The 18,964-nt window shown below is 39.5% G+C and overlaps 2 protein-coding genes across 3 annotated transcripts in view; both read right to left on the reverse strand.

Annotated features, from left to right (window-relative positions):
* Positions 1-10,189, reverse strand: part of LOC132788525 (5-hydroxytryptamine receptor 2A) — a 73,650-nt gene extending 63,461 nt beyond the window's left edge. For both annotated transcript variants that reach the window (XM_060795985.1, XM_060795983.1), the window contains exon 1: positions 9,844-10,189. The gene's annotated coding sequence lies outside the window, so the exon portion shown is untranslated. The remainder of the gene's footprint in view (positions 1-9,843) is intronic.
* Positions 10,190-16,948: 6,759 nt separating this feature from the next.
* On the reverse strand, positions 16,949-18,464 carry LOC132792520 (uncharacterized). The gene is made up of 3 exons (XM_060801932.1): positions 18,357-18,464; positions 18,096-18,193; positions 16,949-18,038 (listed from the first exon to the last, which is right to left on the reverse strand). Exons 2-3 carry the CDS (start codon positions 18,133-18,135, stop codon positions 17,083-17,085), a joined length of 996 nt encoding a protein of 331 aa, XP_060657915.1. The 5' UTR covers positions 18,136-18,193; positions 18,357-18,464; the 3' UTR covers positions 16,949-17,082.
* Between the last annotated feature and the right edge of the window lie 500 nt (positions 18,465-18,964).

Consider the following 18,964-nt stretch of genomic DNA (forward strand, 5'->3'; position numbering starts at 1 on the left):
TAGATTGATTAGTTGTGTTGCCATTCAATGTGCCTGTAACGTGTGCTGGATGTGTAGGTGTGTGCGTGGGCACGCGAATTGTCTGTGAATGCGCGAAACAAAAAAAAACAAAAAAACAAAAAAAATAGGGACATATAAAGCGTATGGCGAAAAGCACTTTGAACGCGTAAAGCAATTAACACGCAATTACCATTTCCACTTTTGCCATGTCACTGTGTGTTGACATTTCTCACTGTGTGCGTGTGCCATTGTGTGTGTATGGCTGTGTGTGAATATACATAGGTGTAATTGGCAATGTGGCTGCGTGTGAAAACGATGTGGCCAGAAGAAACGCCTCCTCGACTGGACAGCGTGAGTGTAGCGATATGTCAAAGCGAACAGATAACAAATGACAGCACAGACAGTGCCACTAAAGCAAGACAGACAGCGGAGGGAACGAGAGAGAGATAGAGAGATACTCTCCAAAATGTACCATCTCCTTCGCAGGGCAGTTGACCGAAAACTGTTGCGCTTCAATCTGGTGGGTGGGCGATAGGGAAAGAGGGTCATCAAGTGAGGCTTTGATTGTTTTTCTAGTCTCTTCGCTGTTTGCTTGTTTGTTTGTTGTTGTCATTAGTTGAGCGTGTGACACGGCCCAAGCGAAATCACTCAAATTGTCACTTGCTTAATAATTAACATTAATGCGTGCTCGCAGCAGCAGCAGCAGCAACAGGAACAATAACAGAGTGGCAGCAACACAAACATAAAACAAAAGGCGAGGCGCGGTTGACACTTGGCAGCCAAGCCAGACGCAGGACAGCTGCTTCCGCTTAATTTATGTGTGTGTGTGTGTGTTTGTGTGTGTGTGGGAGTGTATGTGTGTTCCTAGGATCATTATCATCATGTTTGCCCTTTAATTAATTTGTTTACTTGCCAGCCAAATCGACGCATAATTAACTCAAATGTCTTCTCTCCCAGCGCAATTAAAACCCAAAACGAACTTTGCCAACTTTTGCCTCCGGCCGACAGCCAACTGCCAAGAGCGAACTGCCAGCCACTGCTGCAACTGTCTGCGACTACGCGTCGCAGCAACATTTACTCAGCCAGTTTGCCACTGACATTGAAATTAAAAGTTTACCTGCGAGAGCAGTCCAGCCACTTGTTTAGTGCAATAAATTCTGATTTCTTTTCGTTTTGTTTTGTTCCGTTTTTCTCCGAGTGTTTTTTCTCTACTGCTCTGCTCTGTTCTGTTGTGTTCTTCCGTTTGGCTACGTTTATCAGTCGTAAGTCTGGCAGGCCATAAAAACCATAAAGTTTCATCCATAAAATATGCTAAAGTTGTGCGACAACAGCACGTAACACAAAAATCCTAAAAGTTAAAATGTCCCGGCCAAGATGTTGCCATATAATCGTAAATTACCTTTAGTTTCGGAACTTCTGCTCGTTCGTTTATTTCACATTCATAAATAGAGAAGAACGCGCACTTCAATGTTAATGTTAGTTTCATTAATCATTAAATTACTTGTTCAACTATGCGAGCAATAAACATATACTTGAGTTAATCATAATCGCTCAAATGTTTATTTGGCATTCTAGAACTCATTTGTAATTACGTTAAACTTTGAAATTCATAAAAGAGTACGCTCTTAGGGTCATTTTGAATTTTGAATAAGTATGACTTTAAATGACTTAGATATTTGCCTTCTGCTTCAACAGCTTCTACGACTAATGAAATGTCATAAAAACGCTCTTTGGCAATTTGCGACAGTTTTGTTAATGTATGCTTGGGTGTGTGAGTGTGTGTGTGCGTTGGTGCCATTATACATATGTTGCTACACATGCTACACAGATAGAAGATATATGAGTCTCTCTGTATCATGTCGAAGGGCAAGCTGCAATTTACGACCGCTGCTTTGGTAAAACAAACACGTTTTCATTAAAAAGTCTGCGTTTGATGGCACAGAAACCGATGTAGGCGGAAGGCAGCAGACGGGAGACAGCAGACGGCAGTCAGTAGTCAACAACCGACAGTCGACAGTCGGTTGTAGGCGGTAAGTGGTCAGGGGCGTGGTTGAAGGTCATGTGCGCGCTTTGCTTGACTTTTGCCAAATTAACCAAAACGAAGAAGAACACGAAAACGAAAAAAAATAATATGAGAAACAAGCAAACATACTTTTTGCATTTTTGATATGTCGACAACGTGTGCACTTTGCGTTCCTCACTTTCCTCGCTAATGTCGCGCTTTATACGATTTTTGCGCGAATTACTCTGTTTTTCCTTTTGGGTGGACTTTAAAATTTGCTAGTGATCAGCGTAATTTCTCTTTTAAGCTTGAAGACAAATTCGACTGATGAAAAAGCGTCGAGTAAACGTAGGGAAAGCCATGACCTGCATGTCCCTAGTTCAGAACACGTCCCAATGGCATTTAAGACAAGCAACGACAAGTTTCGCTAGTTATCGTTAAGCTCCCTCGTATGTGTATGTGCGCAATTGATACAAGCAATTACCCACGGCTACAATTAGAGAATTTTGTAATGCAGTAGCATGTTTTTGGCTGCTCTAATTGTGCAATTAAGTAAATCAATTACACATTCACATATGTTCACATCTACACACACACACACAGACACACAAGTAAATATTTAATGCTAGCGAAAATTTCAAGCTGTTGCGAGCTTAAAGTCATTCACGTGCGCCCAGAAGTAGGCAACACTTTAAATTATTCATGAGACTTTGAAATGGAAATGGAAATTTGTGGGACGACCTCAAGCTGAAGATGGCCAAGTTCTGACTGAGCTCTAAATCGCAGCAGATCCTTTGGATTCATGTTCGTAGAGCTTCACTTGGCTTTGGTTTTGAACTGATAGCAGCACAGCACAGAGAGAGAGTTCACGTGCTATGTGAAAGCGTCTGTAAAACAGCCGACTGAAATATGAATAGACATATTTTGGGTATATGCTAATTATGGTAATTATTAGAAAATTATTATGCAGTTTCGTTATTATGCTAATTAATACTAGATTATTATGGAGTTTTGTTGAGTTTGAAGTTTTGATAAGTGCATTTAATATTCGATTTGGCATTTTGTTTTTATGAAAACGAATTTATTTTGTCATTTGCTGTGGCTCCACCTGCTGCTGCTGTTGTTGCTGCTTCGTTTTGTCGTTTTTGGGGCGTAAAGTTATTAAGTTTGCCGCAAAGTTGGAACAGTCGTGTCTGCAATGGTATTGAAGTTCCATTTTGGAAAGTCCAGTGCTAACTTTGGTCTTTATCGCAAACGCAAATGCATAAATAATTGCACAATTTCAACTTTTTCATCGAAATTTAGTGCGACAAAAGTTGTACACTAAGAGGAAATTGATTTGCTAACGCATTTTAAAAAATATACATATATATTTAGCAGAAGATTGTTGAACAAACAGATCTGGCAATAAATATAAACTTCACTTAGTCTAAGCTCGGCCTTCACTTCACTCTCCACAGCTTTTTTGATTTTTTTAAGAAAGTTATTTGTGTGTTTGTTTGTTTGTTTGTTTATCGCTCTTTCAGTCTGTCTGTCCGTTTGTCTGTTTGTGTGGTTTCACTGTAATTTTATACAGAATTAGAAAATTGAATATGCCAGTATGTCTTGTCTCGGTCTCGTTCTCGGTCTTTATCCTGGCAGAATGACTGCACGGCTGCCTTTAGCCGAGTCAAGGTAAAGCTGAATGCGACATTAAGAATGGGCGTTGCGAATTGGAAAATTTAATTTGCAATGGCCGAGAACTTTTCAAGCCGCAGAAAGACAAAAAAAGACCACAACGCAGTGAATGCTTTAATTGAGGCTGATCGACTAAAAAATGCCCTACTTCAGAGATAGCCGAACAACAATTCGACTGCACTTTTGCTATGCCAAAAACTTAATAGCAACATTCCCATTATGTAGCCCATTTGGCCACAGGGTATTAAGACCAGAATCAACTGACAAATCTGCACAAAATAAGGCCACATTGTCGTCCTGGTCTGCGAATTTCTTGAGCATTTCAGTCTCCATTTTTTTTTCTTCATTTTCGACGTGGCTTAAATTCTCATCTTCGTAACGTATTTTTTTCGGCGTCGTCTTCTTCTGGTTTTTGTTTTTGTCTCTATGTTGTCGGCATCTGCTTTTGTTCTGGCATTTGCTGGCATTCGCCTCAAATTTTTGTTCTCATTTAGCCAATTTTTTTTTCGTGGCCGCTGTTGCTGCTATTGTTGTTGTGCTAAACCAAATTTCAATTATTTTGTTTGTTACCATTTTCATTACGTTTCGCTTTCATAGTCGCCTGTCAGCGTGTAACAAAGCGCAAAGCGAAAACTTGGGAAAAAAAGTAAAAATAGAAAAAGCAAAAAAAAAAAATTGAAAATGGAAAATTGCTTATAATACACAAAATACAAACAGTTTCTATCTCTGCGTGTGAGAGACTAACACAGTCACTCAATGTGGAACGGACATTGTCCTCAGCCCGACTTTGGATCCCTTGCCCCTTGGCCCTTTCAATTGTTGCAGCATTTTGTGGCTTTGTTTTGCGCTGCGATAGCGACTCTTTAAACGACATTAAACTGCTCTAGTGGCATAATGAACTACCAGCAATAGAATGAGCAGCAGCAAGCTGTGCCATCGATGCGTGTAGCCGGTGCTTTGATGTGTGCCTGCCACCTAGTGCCTGCCACATGCCACATGCCCCAATCCCTGTGCCGTCTGTGCTGTCAAATGCAGTGACTGTGCCTGGCTTTTTTGTTTGTGTGTGTACATTTCACTGGCCTTTTCTTTGTTGCTTTCTCTCGTTTCATTTTCGTTTAATTTTTTTCGGCACTGCCTCGACTCACATGACAACATGACGACGTCGTCACATACGATGAACCCATTCCCTTCCCTTTATAGATTTGATCACACGCGGTGACGGCGGCGGCGATACGCTTAAAATTCCAAGCACTCTTTGTGCGAAAGTAACTGGCAAATGTTTTCGCTGAATTGTTTTCGAATTGAAACTTGATTATGTATCAACAGCTAAGACGGCCATGCCGGTTAGTTTGGGGTCTCAGACTGAAGGGGAGACCCATGGCCAATGGTCAGAGAATGGGAAAACGAATGGAATGGTCAGGGATCGGCGCGTGTCCATTTCATTTTATCGCTCGACTGCATTGTAAATATTTTGTTTAGCCGCGCTTTGCCAGCTGCTGACACAAACGCCCTGCGAAAATATAAATAAGGCAAACGCTTTGATAAACTAAGCTCGGGTGTGTCAGTATGTTTCTCCGTCTCTCTCTCTGTGTGTGTGTGTTTTTGTTTGTTGCTGTGTCTGAGTGAGTGTAAACTGTGATGTGCTTGTGTTTGTCTGCACATTGGAGATGAGATTATAGACAAAATGTGAAAACATGGAAATCCCTCAGTGATATATTTGCGAAAATTGCAAGCGTAACTTGTGCGTATTACGAAAATATTTATGTCTCATTTTGCTTGACTTCACTTTAGCATGTAATTTAAGATTATTTAAGTCAATAATCTGCAGTTGATTTTAGTTTAAAATTCATGAGATTTTAGTTTGTAAATAAAATTGTAAATTTTTGTATGGTTCAGAAAATTCTTAAAAACATGATTTTTTATAAAACTTTTGAAAATAATATTTACGGCAATAAAATAACTTATCATCTTAGAATGATATGTGAAATTACAGAAAGATTGTTTTGCTTTATTAAAGCGAAATAAAAAATATTTTTTGTATAAAGCTAAAAATACAAAATAAAAAAATACACGAAATATTATGAGATCAAAAATTGTTAAGTGCAAAAGAATGTTGTCTTTAAATATTGAAAATGAAACGAAAAACACACTAACACCAATCTATCAACTTAGAATAATATACAAGAACATTCTCTTTTTACTGCATTTTGTTTGTCAATAAATTATTTTTTATTGTTTAACAAGTAATCGAGTTTTCCTCGTTTTTAAGAAAATGTTAAATAACTCGTTTATTTTCTCTTTATTTTTCACATATGAATGAACTTAATTATATCGTTTAGCAATTAATCGAGTTTTCTTCATGACTATCGTCAGCATTTTTTTCCAGAACAAACTGCGCGGGTTAAAGGAAGCCAAGAACATTGCTTGTTTGTGTAACGTTTGCTGCTCTGACAGCTGCTTTTCAAATGCAAATAATATCACTGTTGGTTTTTATTTCGATGCCTGGCTGACTTGGCTTCTTTTTGTTGTTGCTGCGACTTTTTCAGCGTTTTCTTTTTTTTCTCAGTTTGCTGCATTCGAATGAAGTTGACGGACGCCTTCGCTGTCGACGTTTATGCACGAAATGTGTTTTTAATGAAGCCTTTTAACCAGTCGGCTTGGTCTGCCTAATAAAGACCACGCCGCGTTCACAGCCCGTCAACAGAGTCCTTTCGCCGTCCCATACAGTCAGTCCGTCCGTCTTTGTCGGGACTCGTCAACCGCCCGTCACTCGTCACTCATCGCATTTATTTTATGTTTTTTTGCCGTTTGTCCTGGCCCTGCCTTTCGTTTTCTTTTTCCCTTTTTCAATAAATCGCAAATGGGCATTTGTCCTTGCCCGGTTCTGTTTGTGGGTCTGGGTATAAGGTATAAGGCATAAGGCATAAGGATTGTGAATGCTTGCTAGGAGTTTGGAAGTCTCAACTTGGAGAGTCAGTGAGAAATGGGGGCAAAGTTTATGCAAAGTAGCTTTTAATATGTTTACGACTAAACATTTTCGGCTGCTGGCTGTGCAGGTTAATGGCTGCTCTCTTGCTTTTATTACACAATTTTTAATAATTCCTTTAAAGGAAATATTAAACTTTACTGCTGTAGCCGCACTTCTGTGCTCTCCATTCATTCACACTGCGTGGCTCTTAGCTCTCAGCTTTCTGCGTTCTGTTTCGTTTTCCGTTTTCATTTTCATTCGAAAATGCCGCAGCAATTTTATTGTAATTTATTTCACAGAATCTGCTGCCAAATTTAAGTGGCTCAAATTTAAATGAAGCGCACAAAAATGAAATGTAAATGGACCAGCCACCAACCAACATTACAGACACTGAGTGGAAAGTGAACAAAAAAAAGTGACTCTGAGTGGCCTTTGCAGTGGTACATAGTTTATTTAATTTTTGTGCATGAAATGCGTGACTTTTAGCCACGTTGAAGCCGTTGACAGTTGTTGCGAAGTACATAGTCTGGCTCACATTTAAAATGAAAATGCGGCTGCTTTTACTTTTTCTCTCTGTTCGAGCACAAATTAATTAATATTTAAGCTGCTTAAAAGTTAGCTTATATTTAACATTTCACGCTGGCTATTTTCTGGAAGAGCGGGAGACATGGAGAGGGAGGGAAGTGGAGCGAATAAGATCCTTGGGTAAATTAAACAGCACGTGGAAGCCAAGCAGCAAAATTTCATATTCATATCTTGGCAAAAGGCCTTTGACTTTTCATTCATCAAGTTGAATAAGGCATATAATAAGCGAGTAATTAAAATTGCGGCCGGCAAATTTAAATACAATTTAATAGAGAATTATCTCAATATTAGGCAAATGATTTTGCTCTATGCTATGCTTCAAGCTTATTTTCAACTTTCTAATTATGCTCAACGTTGCGTATACGCAATGTTGTGTGTTAATTGTGTGACTTTTTGTGTTTGTTCAGTATATTCGAGCACCGAATATTATGGCCCATCACGTTGTGGACTGCAATGGATTAACGAGGGGACTGCACATAAAACTCAGCTGACTTTTTGAGGCCATAAACCGCAAGCGGAGTGAAGTTCATCTATATGTATGTATAGGGCATAGAGTATAGAGTGAATGTGTGTGAGTTCCCTCGGGCCGTGGTGTCCCAATGTAGGCAATAAAAATGTTTAAACCCAAAAATTATACTCATACAAGCTGAAAACCCCAGAGAGGCTGCATTATGCTGCTCTCGAGCAAATGACACACAGAGCGAGCGCGTAGGAAAGTTCTTAGAACATTGTTTGCAGGATAATATGCGAGAAAGTTGCACGTTTTTTTGGGTAAAACTCGTGACAGGAGACGCCACTTGATGATGAATGGGAATCACCTCCGGCATCTGCCGTCGTTGACTTTACTTCGCTCTCTCTCTTTCTCATTTTCTGTATGCGTTCCGGTGATGCTTCTGTGTAGGGATACTCGTCGTATGTGGCAATGAGGATGTGTGTGTGTGTGTGTGGCTGCTGCCCTTGCTGGTCGATAGCTGAGGGTCCTGGCTGGCATAAGTTTTATGGCGCTCACTACTTTCAGCTCAGGCGGGAACGTTAATCTTATTTGCTGGCAGCGCTGTTGTACATTTTTCGGGCGGGGGTTTTGTGCGTAAATAAAAGTAACAAATGTCGCCAGCTGCGAGTGTTAGAGCTGTACACTAAGAACGGGGAGTGGAGGGAGGTTGGAAATGAACGAGGAAGAGGAAGAAGATATCAGCAGCTGGCGACTAAGCGCCAAAGGCGCATATTTTGTCTACTAAAAGCATGCCAGGGATTTTCGCATTACAATAAAAACGTGGCACTTTGTGCCATGCATAAGTCAGCCTCAGTTCATGTATGTGCATGTGTGATGCTGCTTATAAGTTTTTGCAAGCACAAGAATATGTGTTTGGTGCGTGTGTGTGTGTGTTTAGAAGATGTAGCCATAGACAAGACGCTGGTCGTTGCCAAGTTTTGGTGCGTGAATTGAATGCAAAACTCGAAAGTTAAATATTGCACGCTTCGCTGGCAGAGAACGGGGAAGTCAACTTTTGCTCGGCAGCATCTTAAATTTAATTAAAGCGACAGCCAAAGCAAATAAGATTACATCAGAGACCGTAAGAGAGCCTTCAGACTGTGGACTGTAAATGTAACTGTAACAGTAAGTATAAATGTTACTTTGACTTTGAGTTTGGCTTTTAGACAACTGCCAAAACTGATTTGCCGAGCCGTCTCCAACTGACAACAGCAGACAGTCAGCGCATAAATCTGAACATTCCCTCGTAGTACACGATTTTTGGCATGTCAGGTGACTGACTGACTGACTAACTGACTGCTTGACTTACTGACTGCCTGACTGACTGACTGACTGACGAACTGCTTGGCTGACTAGGTTCTGGGCTTGGCTTTTGCCTCGGGAGTTGAGCAACATATCTTTGCATACTTGATGGCGCATAATGGCGCAAAAAAATTGTTTACATGCATAAAAAATGTTTTGCATTTACATAATTTTTTGACTTTTCAAGTCGCATTCAGGTCTTGTGCGCTTTTACGCTGCCTTTGCACTTTTCTATGCTCCATTCCTCTCTCTCTCTCTCTCTCTCTCTCTCTCTCTCTCTCTCTCGGTATGCTCTGATCCCTCCCCACACTTGTGAATTCGCTTTAGAGTTTGTTTTGTTTTTGTATCTTGCTGCTAGCTAAAACAACAACAACAATAATAAAAGAAAACAAATTGTGAAAATATTGTTGCATACTTTCAGGTAATTTAATTTTACCAATTTTCTCATTCCCATCTTTGTCAGTATCTCCATAACCAACGTTTATTTACTCGCTCTGTTTTTCTCTTTCTATTTGTGTGTGTGCGTAAGGTCAGTTAAGCTGTTGTGCTAGCTAATTTTAAATGCATATCCAACCAGTTAAAACCCAACCGCTTTATTTTGCAATTACCCAATTCTAGGAAATTACATTTCTATGAATTTATGCTAAGTTTAATTTCCAAGAGATTCTTGCCTCTAATTGCGATTAAAATGTTTGCATTTTATGTGTTACGTTAAGCAGCTAAATTGCAATGTGCATTTATTATTTAACATATTAGTTTTTGGGTACAAACCATTTCAATGGCACTTAAATTCTAGTTATAATTGCATTTACTCACATTTCGAGAGCGCTTTAATTGTTGTTGAATAGAAATTTTGAAGCTCAACATGCCACAGAACACAAATATTTTTGCAATAAATTGAATATTGGAATATTTCGAAAATAATTTGTTTGCACTTTGTTTCTGACTTAACTTTTCACTGAAATTTGCCGGCAAAATTCACGCATCACTTGCGGCACTGATAGAACCGTTTAAAGTTATGCCCCTACAATAAACACGAGTGCACAAGCACACACTGAGAGAGACACACATACACACAGAGAGATGAAGAAATTGTTAGGTGAAATTTGTTGGGGCACACGTGAAAGTCTCGGTAAAAGCGAAAGAACGTCCAGTTGCGCGCTGTGCCATCGACAAACTGATGATAAACGAAAAATGTTTATCAGCAGCAAGCGTCGCACAGAGCACCCAAAAAGCCGCTGCCGCAGTCGACGTCAGCAGCAGCAGCAGCGCAGGCAGCAGACAGCAGGCAGCAAACATTGACTACGTCACAGAGTGTACGTGAGCAGCAGTAAGCGCAGCAGGCAGCATCGTCGTCGTCGTTCTCGGTTCGTATTTTTGGGCCGAAGACTGTCCCGATGTCCGTCGCGCCATGTGCAAATTGTTGCTGCCAGCGTCGCAGCTGGTACGCCTCTGGGCGCTGCTCTCTTTGTGTAGAGTTTCGCTCTTAGTTCGAAAACCAAGAGAGAGACATAGAGAGCGCTAACTGAAGACTCTTTACCATTGAGCTGTCTGTTATCAGTTGATAAGCGCTGACTGCTTTGTTGGGATAGGCCCCGCTGCTGTTGTATGCAGCCACAGCAGCTTATGTAAAGTATGTAAATCTCAAGTATGTATCTGCATCTCGGTACAAGTTGTTTCGCTTTCAGAAAATGGTCAACAACTTGGACGATAAGCCATCGGTAGTAAGCGAGACAACGGTACGTATACTTTATGTAACTATTCGTAGCCAGCGGCAAGTGCAGCTCAAAGTGCTGACCAAAACAGAACTGCAAAGGCGAGAGCTAAATCAGAGACAGAGATACGGGCACTGCAACAATAAGCTTTAGCAAATAAGCATTAGTTGATAAGAAAAACGAAGACTTGTGAATACCCTATGAATGATCGAATTATTACAATACATTTTGTTTATCAACATTACTTAAAACTTCGTTATTGCTTCTATTACTTTTTACATTTGTAACTTCGTGTTCAGCATACCCTTCTGTGACAGTCTACAGGGTATAAGCTGTGAAATTGCAATGGCGAGCGAGCAGAAAGCACAACCACAGCAATATATGCAAATGTCTGTTTCCTGCTATGAATTCTTGGCGTTTTTCAAACAAAATGGAACAATGGCAGCTAGATGCTGTTGCTGCTCTTGTTGTTGTTGTTGTTTCTGCTGTGGCTGTTCCAGTTACTTGATGCTGCCTATGATGACAACATGGCAACGGCAACTACAACAATGACTGCAAAAAGTGACGCTGCCAACACCAGCCAAAGCTCCAATGTGCTAACAATAAACTTAAGAAATGTAAAATACAATAACGTTTTATAACCACACACAGGAACACATAGAAAAAAAACAAACAAAAAAGGCAACTGCAATACAAACTAATAACAATAAGCAAAAAAAAAACTATAGTTTTCTGTTGAGAGAAGCATTTTTGCAGCTTTTTGATAAATTTATGATTTCGGAAATGCCAGAAATTTATATTTCTTTGCTATATGCAGTTTTTATTTATTCTAAAAATATATCTGCAATCATGTCTTCAACTTAATTCCACAAAAAGACATGACAATTAAACCTCAAAGAGGATTTAGTAATTTCATTTGTTGAATTTTTCTTGGCATATTGAATACTTGCACTGCCTTCCATCTATTTTTGGCGCCCACTGTATAATTGAGTTCAGTGCCAGACGAGTTCATTCGTGGTGCTTTCCTCCGGCCACTCAACTAATGAGCAATAACTAATTCATAATTAAGCACTTGCATTTCCCCCCTCATCTATCTTTCATTTTCTGTGTCTCTGGCTCTCACTATCGCTGTTCTCTTTCAGTCCATCTCGACAAGTTGCGTGTAATTGGCACAATTACAAACTGCAATCGTCTTATGATTCAACAAAAGTAAACAAAATTTGCAAATTTAATTTCCCCAGCACTTTTCATCCGCAAGAGAGAAAGCAAAATGAATTTTCTAAAAAAATGCGGACAATTTTCAGTGTCGATTAATTTGTGGAACTGAGAGAAATGTAAATTATGAACTGCAACTTTGCTATATTCGACTAACTAATACCCTTTCTATTTAAGGAACTGAACGCTATCTAAAAATACTATTGAAATTAATTGCTTTTGGTCCAGTTTAATTTGCGGCAAATTGAAAGCTTGACATGATTAGATTTAGCCGCAGCTTCAAATACCGAACCTCTAAGCTGCCATTTAACCTTTTCACCTGTCCAAGGTCCGTAAACCAAAATGTGACAGAGAAATTAAATTTGTTCGCAGTGACATCGACAATGACCAGCAACCTCCTTATGATGGATAAATTAAAATGCACTTAGCGTGCGCGGTAAATGTTACGAGCCAAGTTGCTGAAAGAGTCAGCAGAAAACTGGCGAAGTGACATGCGGTTGGCCAGAAGCTGCAGTCGAGAGTTAAGCGCACGAGGACAGGCAAAAGTTAAACTCTTTTTTACAGCTTAATGGCCGAAGAAAGTAAGTTGGCACACGAGTATAGGAAGCCGGGTCATTAGTTTTTATATGTATGTGTAAATGAACTCTTTGCAATCGAGTCAACTCTGGGGCGGCAATAAATAAAATTTTAATACTGTGAACTTATAAGCATTTAATCTGAAAGCTTTGCTAAATTAAACAGTATTTATTGCTGACTTAAGTGATTAAATGGTTTCTGGCCAGAGGCAGAAATGGAATTAAATGGAATTGAAAATAGATTTCAAATATAAATCTAAAAGCTGAATGCCAACTAATTGTAACCATTTTGCAACTGTTTAATTCGAATTTAAATAAGTAATGAATTGAAATGTAAGATGCAACGTTTGACCTTTCATTCGAGTGCTGCAACTAGTGCAGAATGATGATGTAATCATTAGTAAGAGGATATTTACGAGTAGTTTTCATTACTTAATATTTAAGTCGACTCTTGCTGCTACTAATCTAGCTTATTGTCAATTATCATTATCTTTGTTCTTTGTGCTGCTGCTGCTACTGCCCACCTGACCACCTGCCGATTAAGCAATTGCTCCGACACGACTTGACGAATGAAGCAACAGTAAATAAAAGCTCATTAAATCTGATAAAGCTTGTCTCCCAGCTGCCTGCTGCCGTCTGCGACTGACAAAAGTCAAAAGGGGTTGTGCTCCACTCCACTGAGTGCTAAGTACGAGCACTCATTGTGCAAATATTAATAATAATCACATTTTGAACGAGCAAAACTCGGCAGTAAACACACACAGACAGACTGACTGACAGGCAGTCAGCAGGACGCTTGTTTCATCTTCAAAGGCAAAACTTACGTTGGCCAAAAAGCAAAAAAGAAGAAAAATCTTAAGTTGGCAGCATGTGTAAAATATGAAATCTGCATTTATTTATTTAATGTGTTGCCCCATTGTAAACTTAATTGCTTGTCTATAAAATATATCCAAGCCAGTCATTTAAAAACGAAATAATTGCTTCACTCAAGCAAATTGTGTTGCGTGAAATGCACTTAAATGCTTTAGTAAAGTTTTCTGCAAACAGTCACACAGATAATAAACTTAGATCTAGAGTTTTCTTTATGTTTAATAATAGCAATTAACATAAAATTAATTCGCTTGACTACACCATTAATTATAATGTAAGCTCATTTTGAAATTGCATAAATAATACGTTGCAAGTCTCTTATCCAACTACGCTCAGGCCAAGCAAAATTGACTTGTCACCCGTATCTTATGGTTGCATCTCTTGCTGAGCTGCTTTAGCTGCCATTTGTATTACTCAGCTGTGCTTAATATTAACTTGTTTTGTTGAGCTCAAGGGTCAAGTTGCAAAGTGTTTACTGGAATTTGTCAGTAGAGCTTTGCACTAGAATTTTCAGGCGTTACTCGTGCGTATGTTAATTGCATTAAGTGAAGAAGTGATTGGCCGAAGAGGCAAGCGGAAGTATGGAAGGATTGAGAGGGGTGTGGAAGAGCACCCGCAGCAGGACAATGGCAGCCACAACAGCTTTCAATTTATCTTTTACAATGTGATTTATATGCTAACAGGCGGTCAATTTGTTTTTGTTGCTGCTGTTGTTTTCGCTTCTTGCAGTTGTTTCAAGTTGCAAGCGAAGGCATTTTATTTTCCCTCTCGCTTGCACTTAACTTCTCTCTCTCTCTCTCACTTTCTTGTCATACATGCTCCGATGGTATTTGTATTTGTACTTTGTGTACGTTAGTGTGTGTGCATGCAAATGACTTGGCAACTGACAGCCACAACCAACAGCAAACTGCTGACCAAGTGTGTGACTGTGAGTGTGTGTGCGTGGATGTGTGTGTGCCTGTTGCAATTGTAGTTGTATTGTGTGTATCTTGCCCAACCAAAAATTTGCACATAAAGTATCTCTGACAGCAAAGTTTTCACTTGTAAAAGTTGCATGCAACATGAGGCATTCGAAATGCCTTTCAATGCCTGCGATACCCTTACTGCCTGCGGTTTTTGTTGCAGCAACGCGTTGCAAATAAATTTGACTGAGACAACGAGTGGCAGTAGCAACGGCAACAACAACAATCAGAGCAACTGGCATGACTCAATTAAAAGCAACACAGACGACAGACAGCCCCAAAATACACTCGAACCGGACCATGCCTCATAAATTTGCAGCATGCCCCAACGCCTCACTTTATCGCGCTCTCTCTGTCTGTCTTTCTGTTGTTGACAATTTAAATGGACTTGTGCTGCATTTAAGGCGCTTTGATGTGTGCGTGTGTTCTAGTTATTTGTTATTGTTGTTATTGATTTCAGAGTGATATTTTCGTTAGTCAACTGCCAAGCATAATAATCAATAGTAAAACTTTACGTATACGCCATGTACTACAATTCTAATTATAAATGTAAAAATGAGAAATAAACTGATAAATTGGCTTGCTTATTGCTCTCGATAGGTATAAGATTTCCGGCCATTTATCTAGCATTTAATGCGTTGCAATGCATTAAAATGAAAGTGCTTTGCACTAGAACGCAAAACCATTTCTAGTTTAATTTTTTCAAACAATTTTCAATTGCATTTTTATAGAAGCTATCTAATTGCATACTTCAGCAAGCATCTGATACGTGAATGCTGCTCATAACAGTTTCAAATAGCATCAAGCATTCTCCATTGATTGTATACGACTATTGTATATAGTATATTGCGCCATTAGAAAATTCTTTGCAGTTGAATACGTAAAGTTTGGAGTGTTTCGCAAATTAGCTTTAATGGACTTAAAGAAAAGGGAAACGCGTTTGCTCAGTGACTTTTCAGTTGATACTGCTGCCGCTGACTCAACAGTTCAATTGAATTTGATGCTGGCCGCCGCCGTCATGGTTTTTGACTATGAAATCTAGATAACAACTTTTTGGCAACAACTTGTGGCAAGCATAATTACAAGCTGCCAAATGACAGCCATAACAGTAACAGCAACAGCAATAGCAATAGCAACAACTTTACTGAATGGCAAATGGAAGCCTTGGCAACGCTCCTTCTGATGGCCTGCTTATGGATGTTTCTCATCTCTCGCTCTCCTGACTTCCACTTGCCTTTGTTGTGCCTCATAATGAAGCTATAAATTTGAAAGCAGCCAACAAAAAAGATTAACAAAAGCCGTCGATTCGTTTTGTCTGTGTTTCATTTTGATTATTTTTGTCAGCAAGTTCAAAATACTTCTAATGCTGCTGTTGCTTGTTGTCATTCACTTAAAAGCGAATTTAATTTGATTAAATTGAAGTAGAAATGAAATTCTTCTATATATATTTTGCCAGCATGTCCATTCCATTTCATGCTATGCATTATGGTTCAATTTTTTTTGTTTATTGGCTACCATTGAAATCATAATTCAAGTATTTCGCAAGCTAATGCACTCCTTACGCTCATAGAAGCGTCTCTCCTTCTGCTGACTGAATTTATTATTTACAATAGTAAATAAAAATATAAGAGGGTGCATGAGTTCGCCAAGAAGTTGGTTTAGTTTAGAGGAGGAGTTGTTGAAAGGGTGTTGGGTAAGGCAAGCTTGGCCATACATTCACATTTACACTTCAGTTAACACCCCAGGGACAATGGCAGTGCAGCTACGCAATTTACGAATGCTGCGTTGCACTTTTCTACTACTGAGACACACACACATACACACCCATACACATGCACAGTCACAAATACACACACACAGAGTAACGCACGTTTGCTTGTTATATAAGCTTATGTATAATGGTTTCCCCCAGAGTATTTGTATGCACTTATGTACATTGAATGTACACTTAAGGCAACATCCACACATCAACACACAAATACACACACGCACACACACACAATCACACTCCTGTACACATTCAGTGACGTGCATTTGTAAAGCAAATTTGTATTTATGCTGTAGCTAAAGCACCCATGACATTCGCTTGGCATTGGGTTTGCTTCGTTTGTCTTTCAATGCTCTTCTGACTTTCAGCACATTATGTGCTCCATTTAATGTCCATGTATTGTACACACACATACACGCAGAGCCACAACTAACAGATGCCAATGTGTGCCGAACGTCAAGTGGCAATTTACATTAGTTTTATTGTATAAGAAATTAGCAGCATTTAGCAGCCAACAACCAACAGCCCAGCAGCAGGCACAACTTTTCCTTTGCCAGGCACTGCCTTTACCTTTTTCACGAGTATTTTCGTCCGTATGTGTTGAATTTATTTACTCTTATGGCACATTGCTATCGTGGCATACGGAAAATAGATTTTTATTAATGAAACCTTTTGGCATTGGCAATCTAAACCCTAGAAGTAAATACGTGAAAAGTCGAACTTGCTCAATCGCTAGACGATTTCAAAAGGCAAAATTAAATGCACAAATACACGAGCTGCCAAGAAGTATGCAATGTTTTTTTTAATATCGATTAACGTATACTTAATTTTTTGCGTATATCAGTTTTTATTGAACCAAAAAGTAATTAAAAATACAACTAAAAAATAACCTACCCAAAATTTAATAAATTTGTTTTTAAACTAATTTCCCCTCTTTCTTCGTCCTCAATTTAGACAATGTGACACTCGTTGACCAGCACTACATCATCGTCGATAGCATCCCCATTAGCGTTCGCATGATGTTCGTGGTGAATGGGACAGCTAACCAAGAGTTCGTCCTTGGCCTTGTCCTCTTTGCTCAGTTCGATCTTTTGCAATGACAACTCATTGGCGTCTCCTTCGTGGTCCTTAGTTTCTTTGTCTTTCTCCATTATTTCATCATGATAATGATCGTCCAGCACGCGATCCATTAACTCATGATTGTTGTGCAGCGCATTATCCACAGCGTTGTCGAGGAATTGATAGATCGGCGTGTCTGTATGACGTGGACTCTGCGGCATCTCCATGTCGAGATTTAAGTTCGGCTGCAGCATTTGCTGCAGCATGTACAGAAAGGGCGGCAGAGCCAGCGATGGCTTGTGCCTGTGATGATGTTTTGGCTTGGACAAGCCGTGCATTCGACTGTCTGCATTCAGTAGCAGCACACCGCCCATTTCAGGTAGTGGACCATAGTTCATATCGCGCTGCAAGCTCTCGATAACCATGTTGGGTGCTAGCAGTTGAAACTCTTTAACTTCCTGCTTTCCATCCGGCGAAATCATCTTGTTGTAGTATACAAGAGGTGGGGCAGCAACATGTGCGGGATATGCTGCGTGGTGGACTGATTTTGGCAACACAGATTCGTCCTTGGGCAACGGCGACATGCGACGCTTGGCGCGATACATGCGTTCAGCTAAATCAAGAGACATTGGCAGCTCCTCTTGCAGTTCCAATTTCTTTTGTGGCTGAAGCACCGCAGCAGTCGCAAGGACAGGAACTGGAACCGCACTTGCATTAGAAGCTGCAATTGGCACAACGATCTCAACCTGTGGCTTATTTGAAACCTCCGACACGGCCTTGACAGTTCCATTATCAGCACGCTTGATGCGCAACGCATGAATAGGTTGAGGCAGTATCAGAAGACCGCCTAAGAAACATTAAAAGTAGTAAACCAAGCTCGAATTGCGCTTCACACATCACTTACAACAAATGAGAAGTAAACATTTAACCCACGAGTCGTCCATAATTGCAGCTTGTCCAGATTTCCAGATTTTGTATGCTTGAATAAGAGCTCTGGAAGGGCTGACGAATAAAAACAAAAATATAAATTATATCAATCAAAATGCAATTCAATTTGTTTTTAAAAAACATTAAATAAATCTCAGTTGTCTCGTGATTTGTATTTATAGTCGTTGTTTTTTTTTTATTTGTTTATTTGTTTATTTTTTTTTTGTGATTGACTCACTTTTGTGATGTGCACGTTACGAGGTTTGTACATTGAATGATTTGAAATGTTTCACTTTTTTAGCTTCTCAGCCGCACTTTGACAGTGAGTTTTTGGAGAGCAGCAAAGCCTGCTCTCTATAGTCTATTGCCACACTCGTACATACACTCGCACACTCACTCTCGTATATCAAATGATTTTTTTATGGAAATCCGGTGAACTTCTGTTTTTTTTTTTTTTGGTTGGCACGTTAAAGTTTCCACTTATAATTCATCATATGGCTGGCAATATTCAAAAGTCAATAGCCAAACGCACACACTCGCATTCATACATATGTATGCGTGTGTGTAGCGACCTTTTCAAGTGCTGCGAATGGCAGCGGATACAAAAAGCAACAAGAACAACAACAACAATAACAGAAAATGGCAAAAAGTTTGCTTCTGATTCCGCCGCAAAACAAAAACCGAAAAACCAAAAGAACAGAAAAGAAAAAAAATACTGTGAAAAAGTTTAGCTTATAAATTTCCAATCAATTTTTGTGCAAAAATCAAACAACACACACAAGTGCCCCACTCACATATTCATAAGCGCTTGTGCTTACTGCTTCTGTGTGTGTGTGTGTGCGTGCT

The sequence above is a fragment of the Drosophila nasuta genome, chromosome 3 (genome assembly GCF_023558535.2).
Source record: "Drosophila nasuta strain 15112-1781.00 chromosome 3, ASM2355853v1, whole genome shotgun sequence".
NCBI classification, from domain to species: Eukaryota; Metazoa; Arthropoda; class Insecta; order Diptera; family Drosophilidae; genus Drosophila; species Drosophila nasuta.

Excerpts from the sequence above, each read along its gene's own strand:
- LOC132792520 (XM_060801932.1), bottom strand. The coding sequence starts at position 18,135 with ATGGACGACTCGTGGGTTAAATGTTTACTTCTCATTTGTT. Across the intron at positions 18,039-18,095 it reads ATGTTTACTTCTCATTTGTT|GCGGTCTTCTGATACTGCCT; the intron begins GTAAGTGATGTG and ends AATGTTTCTTAG.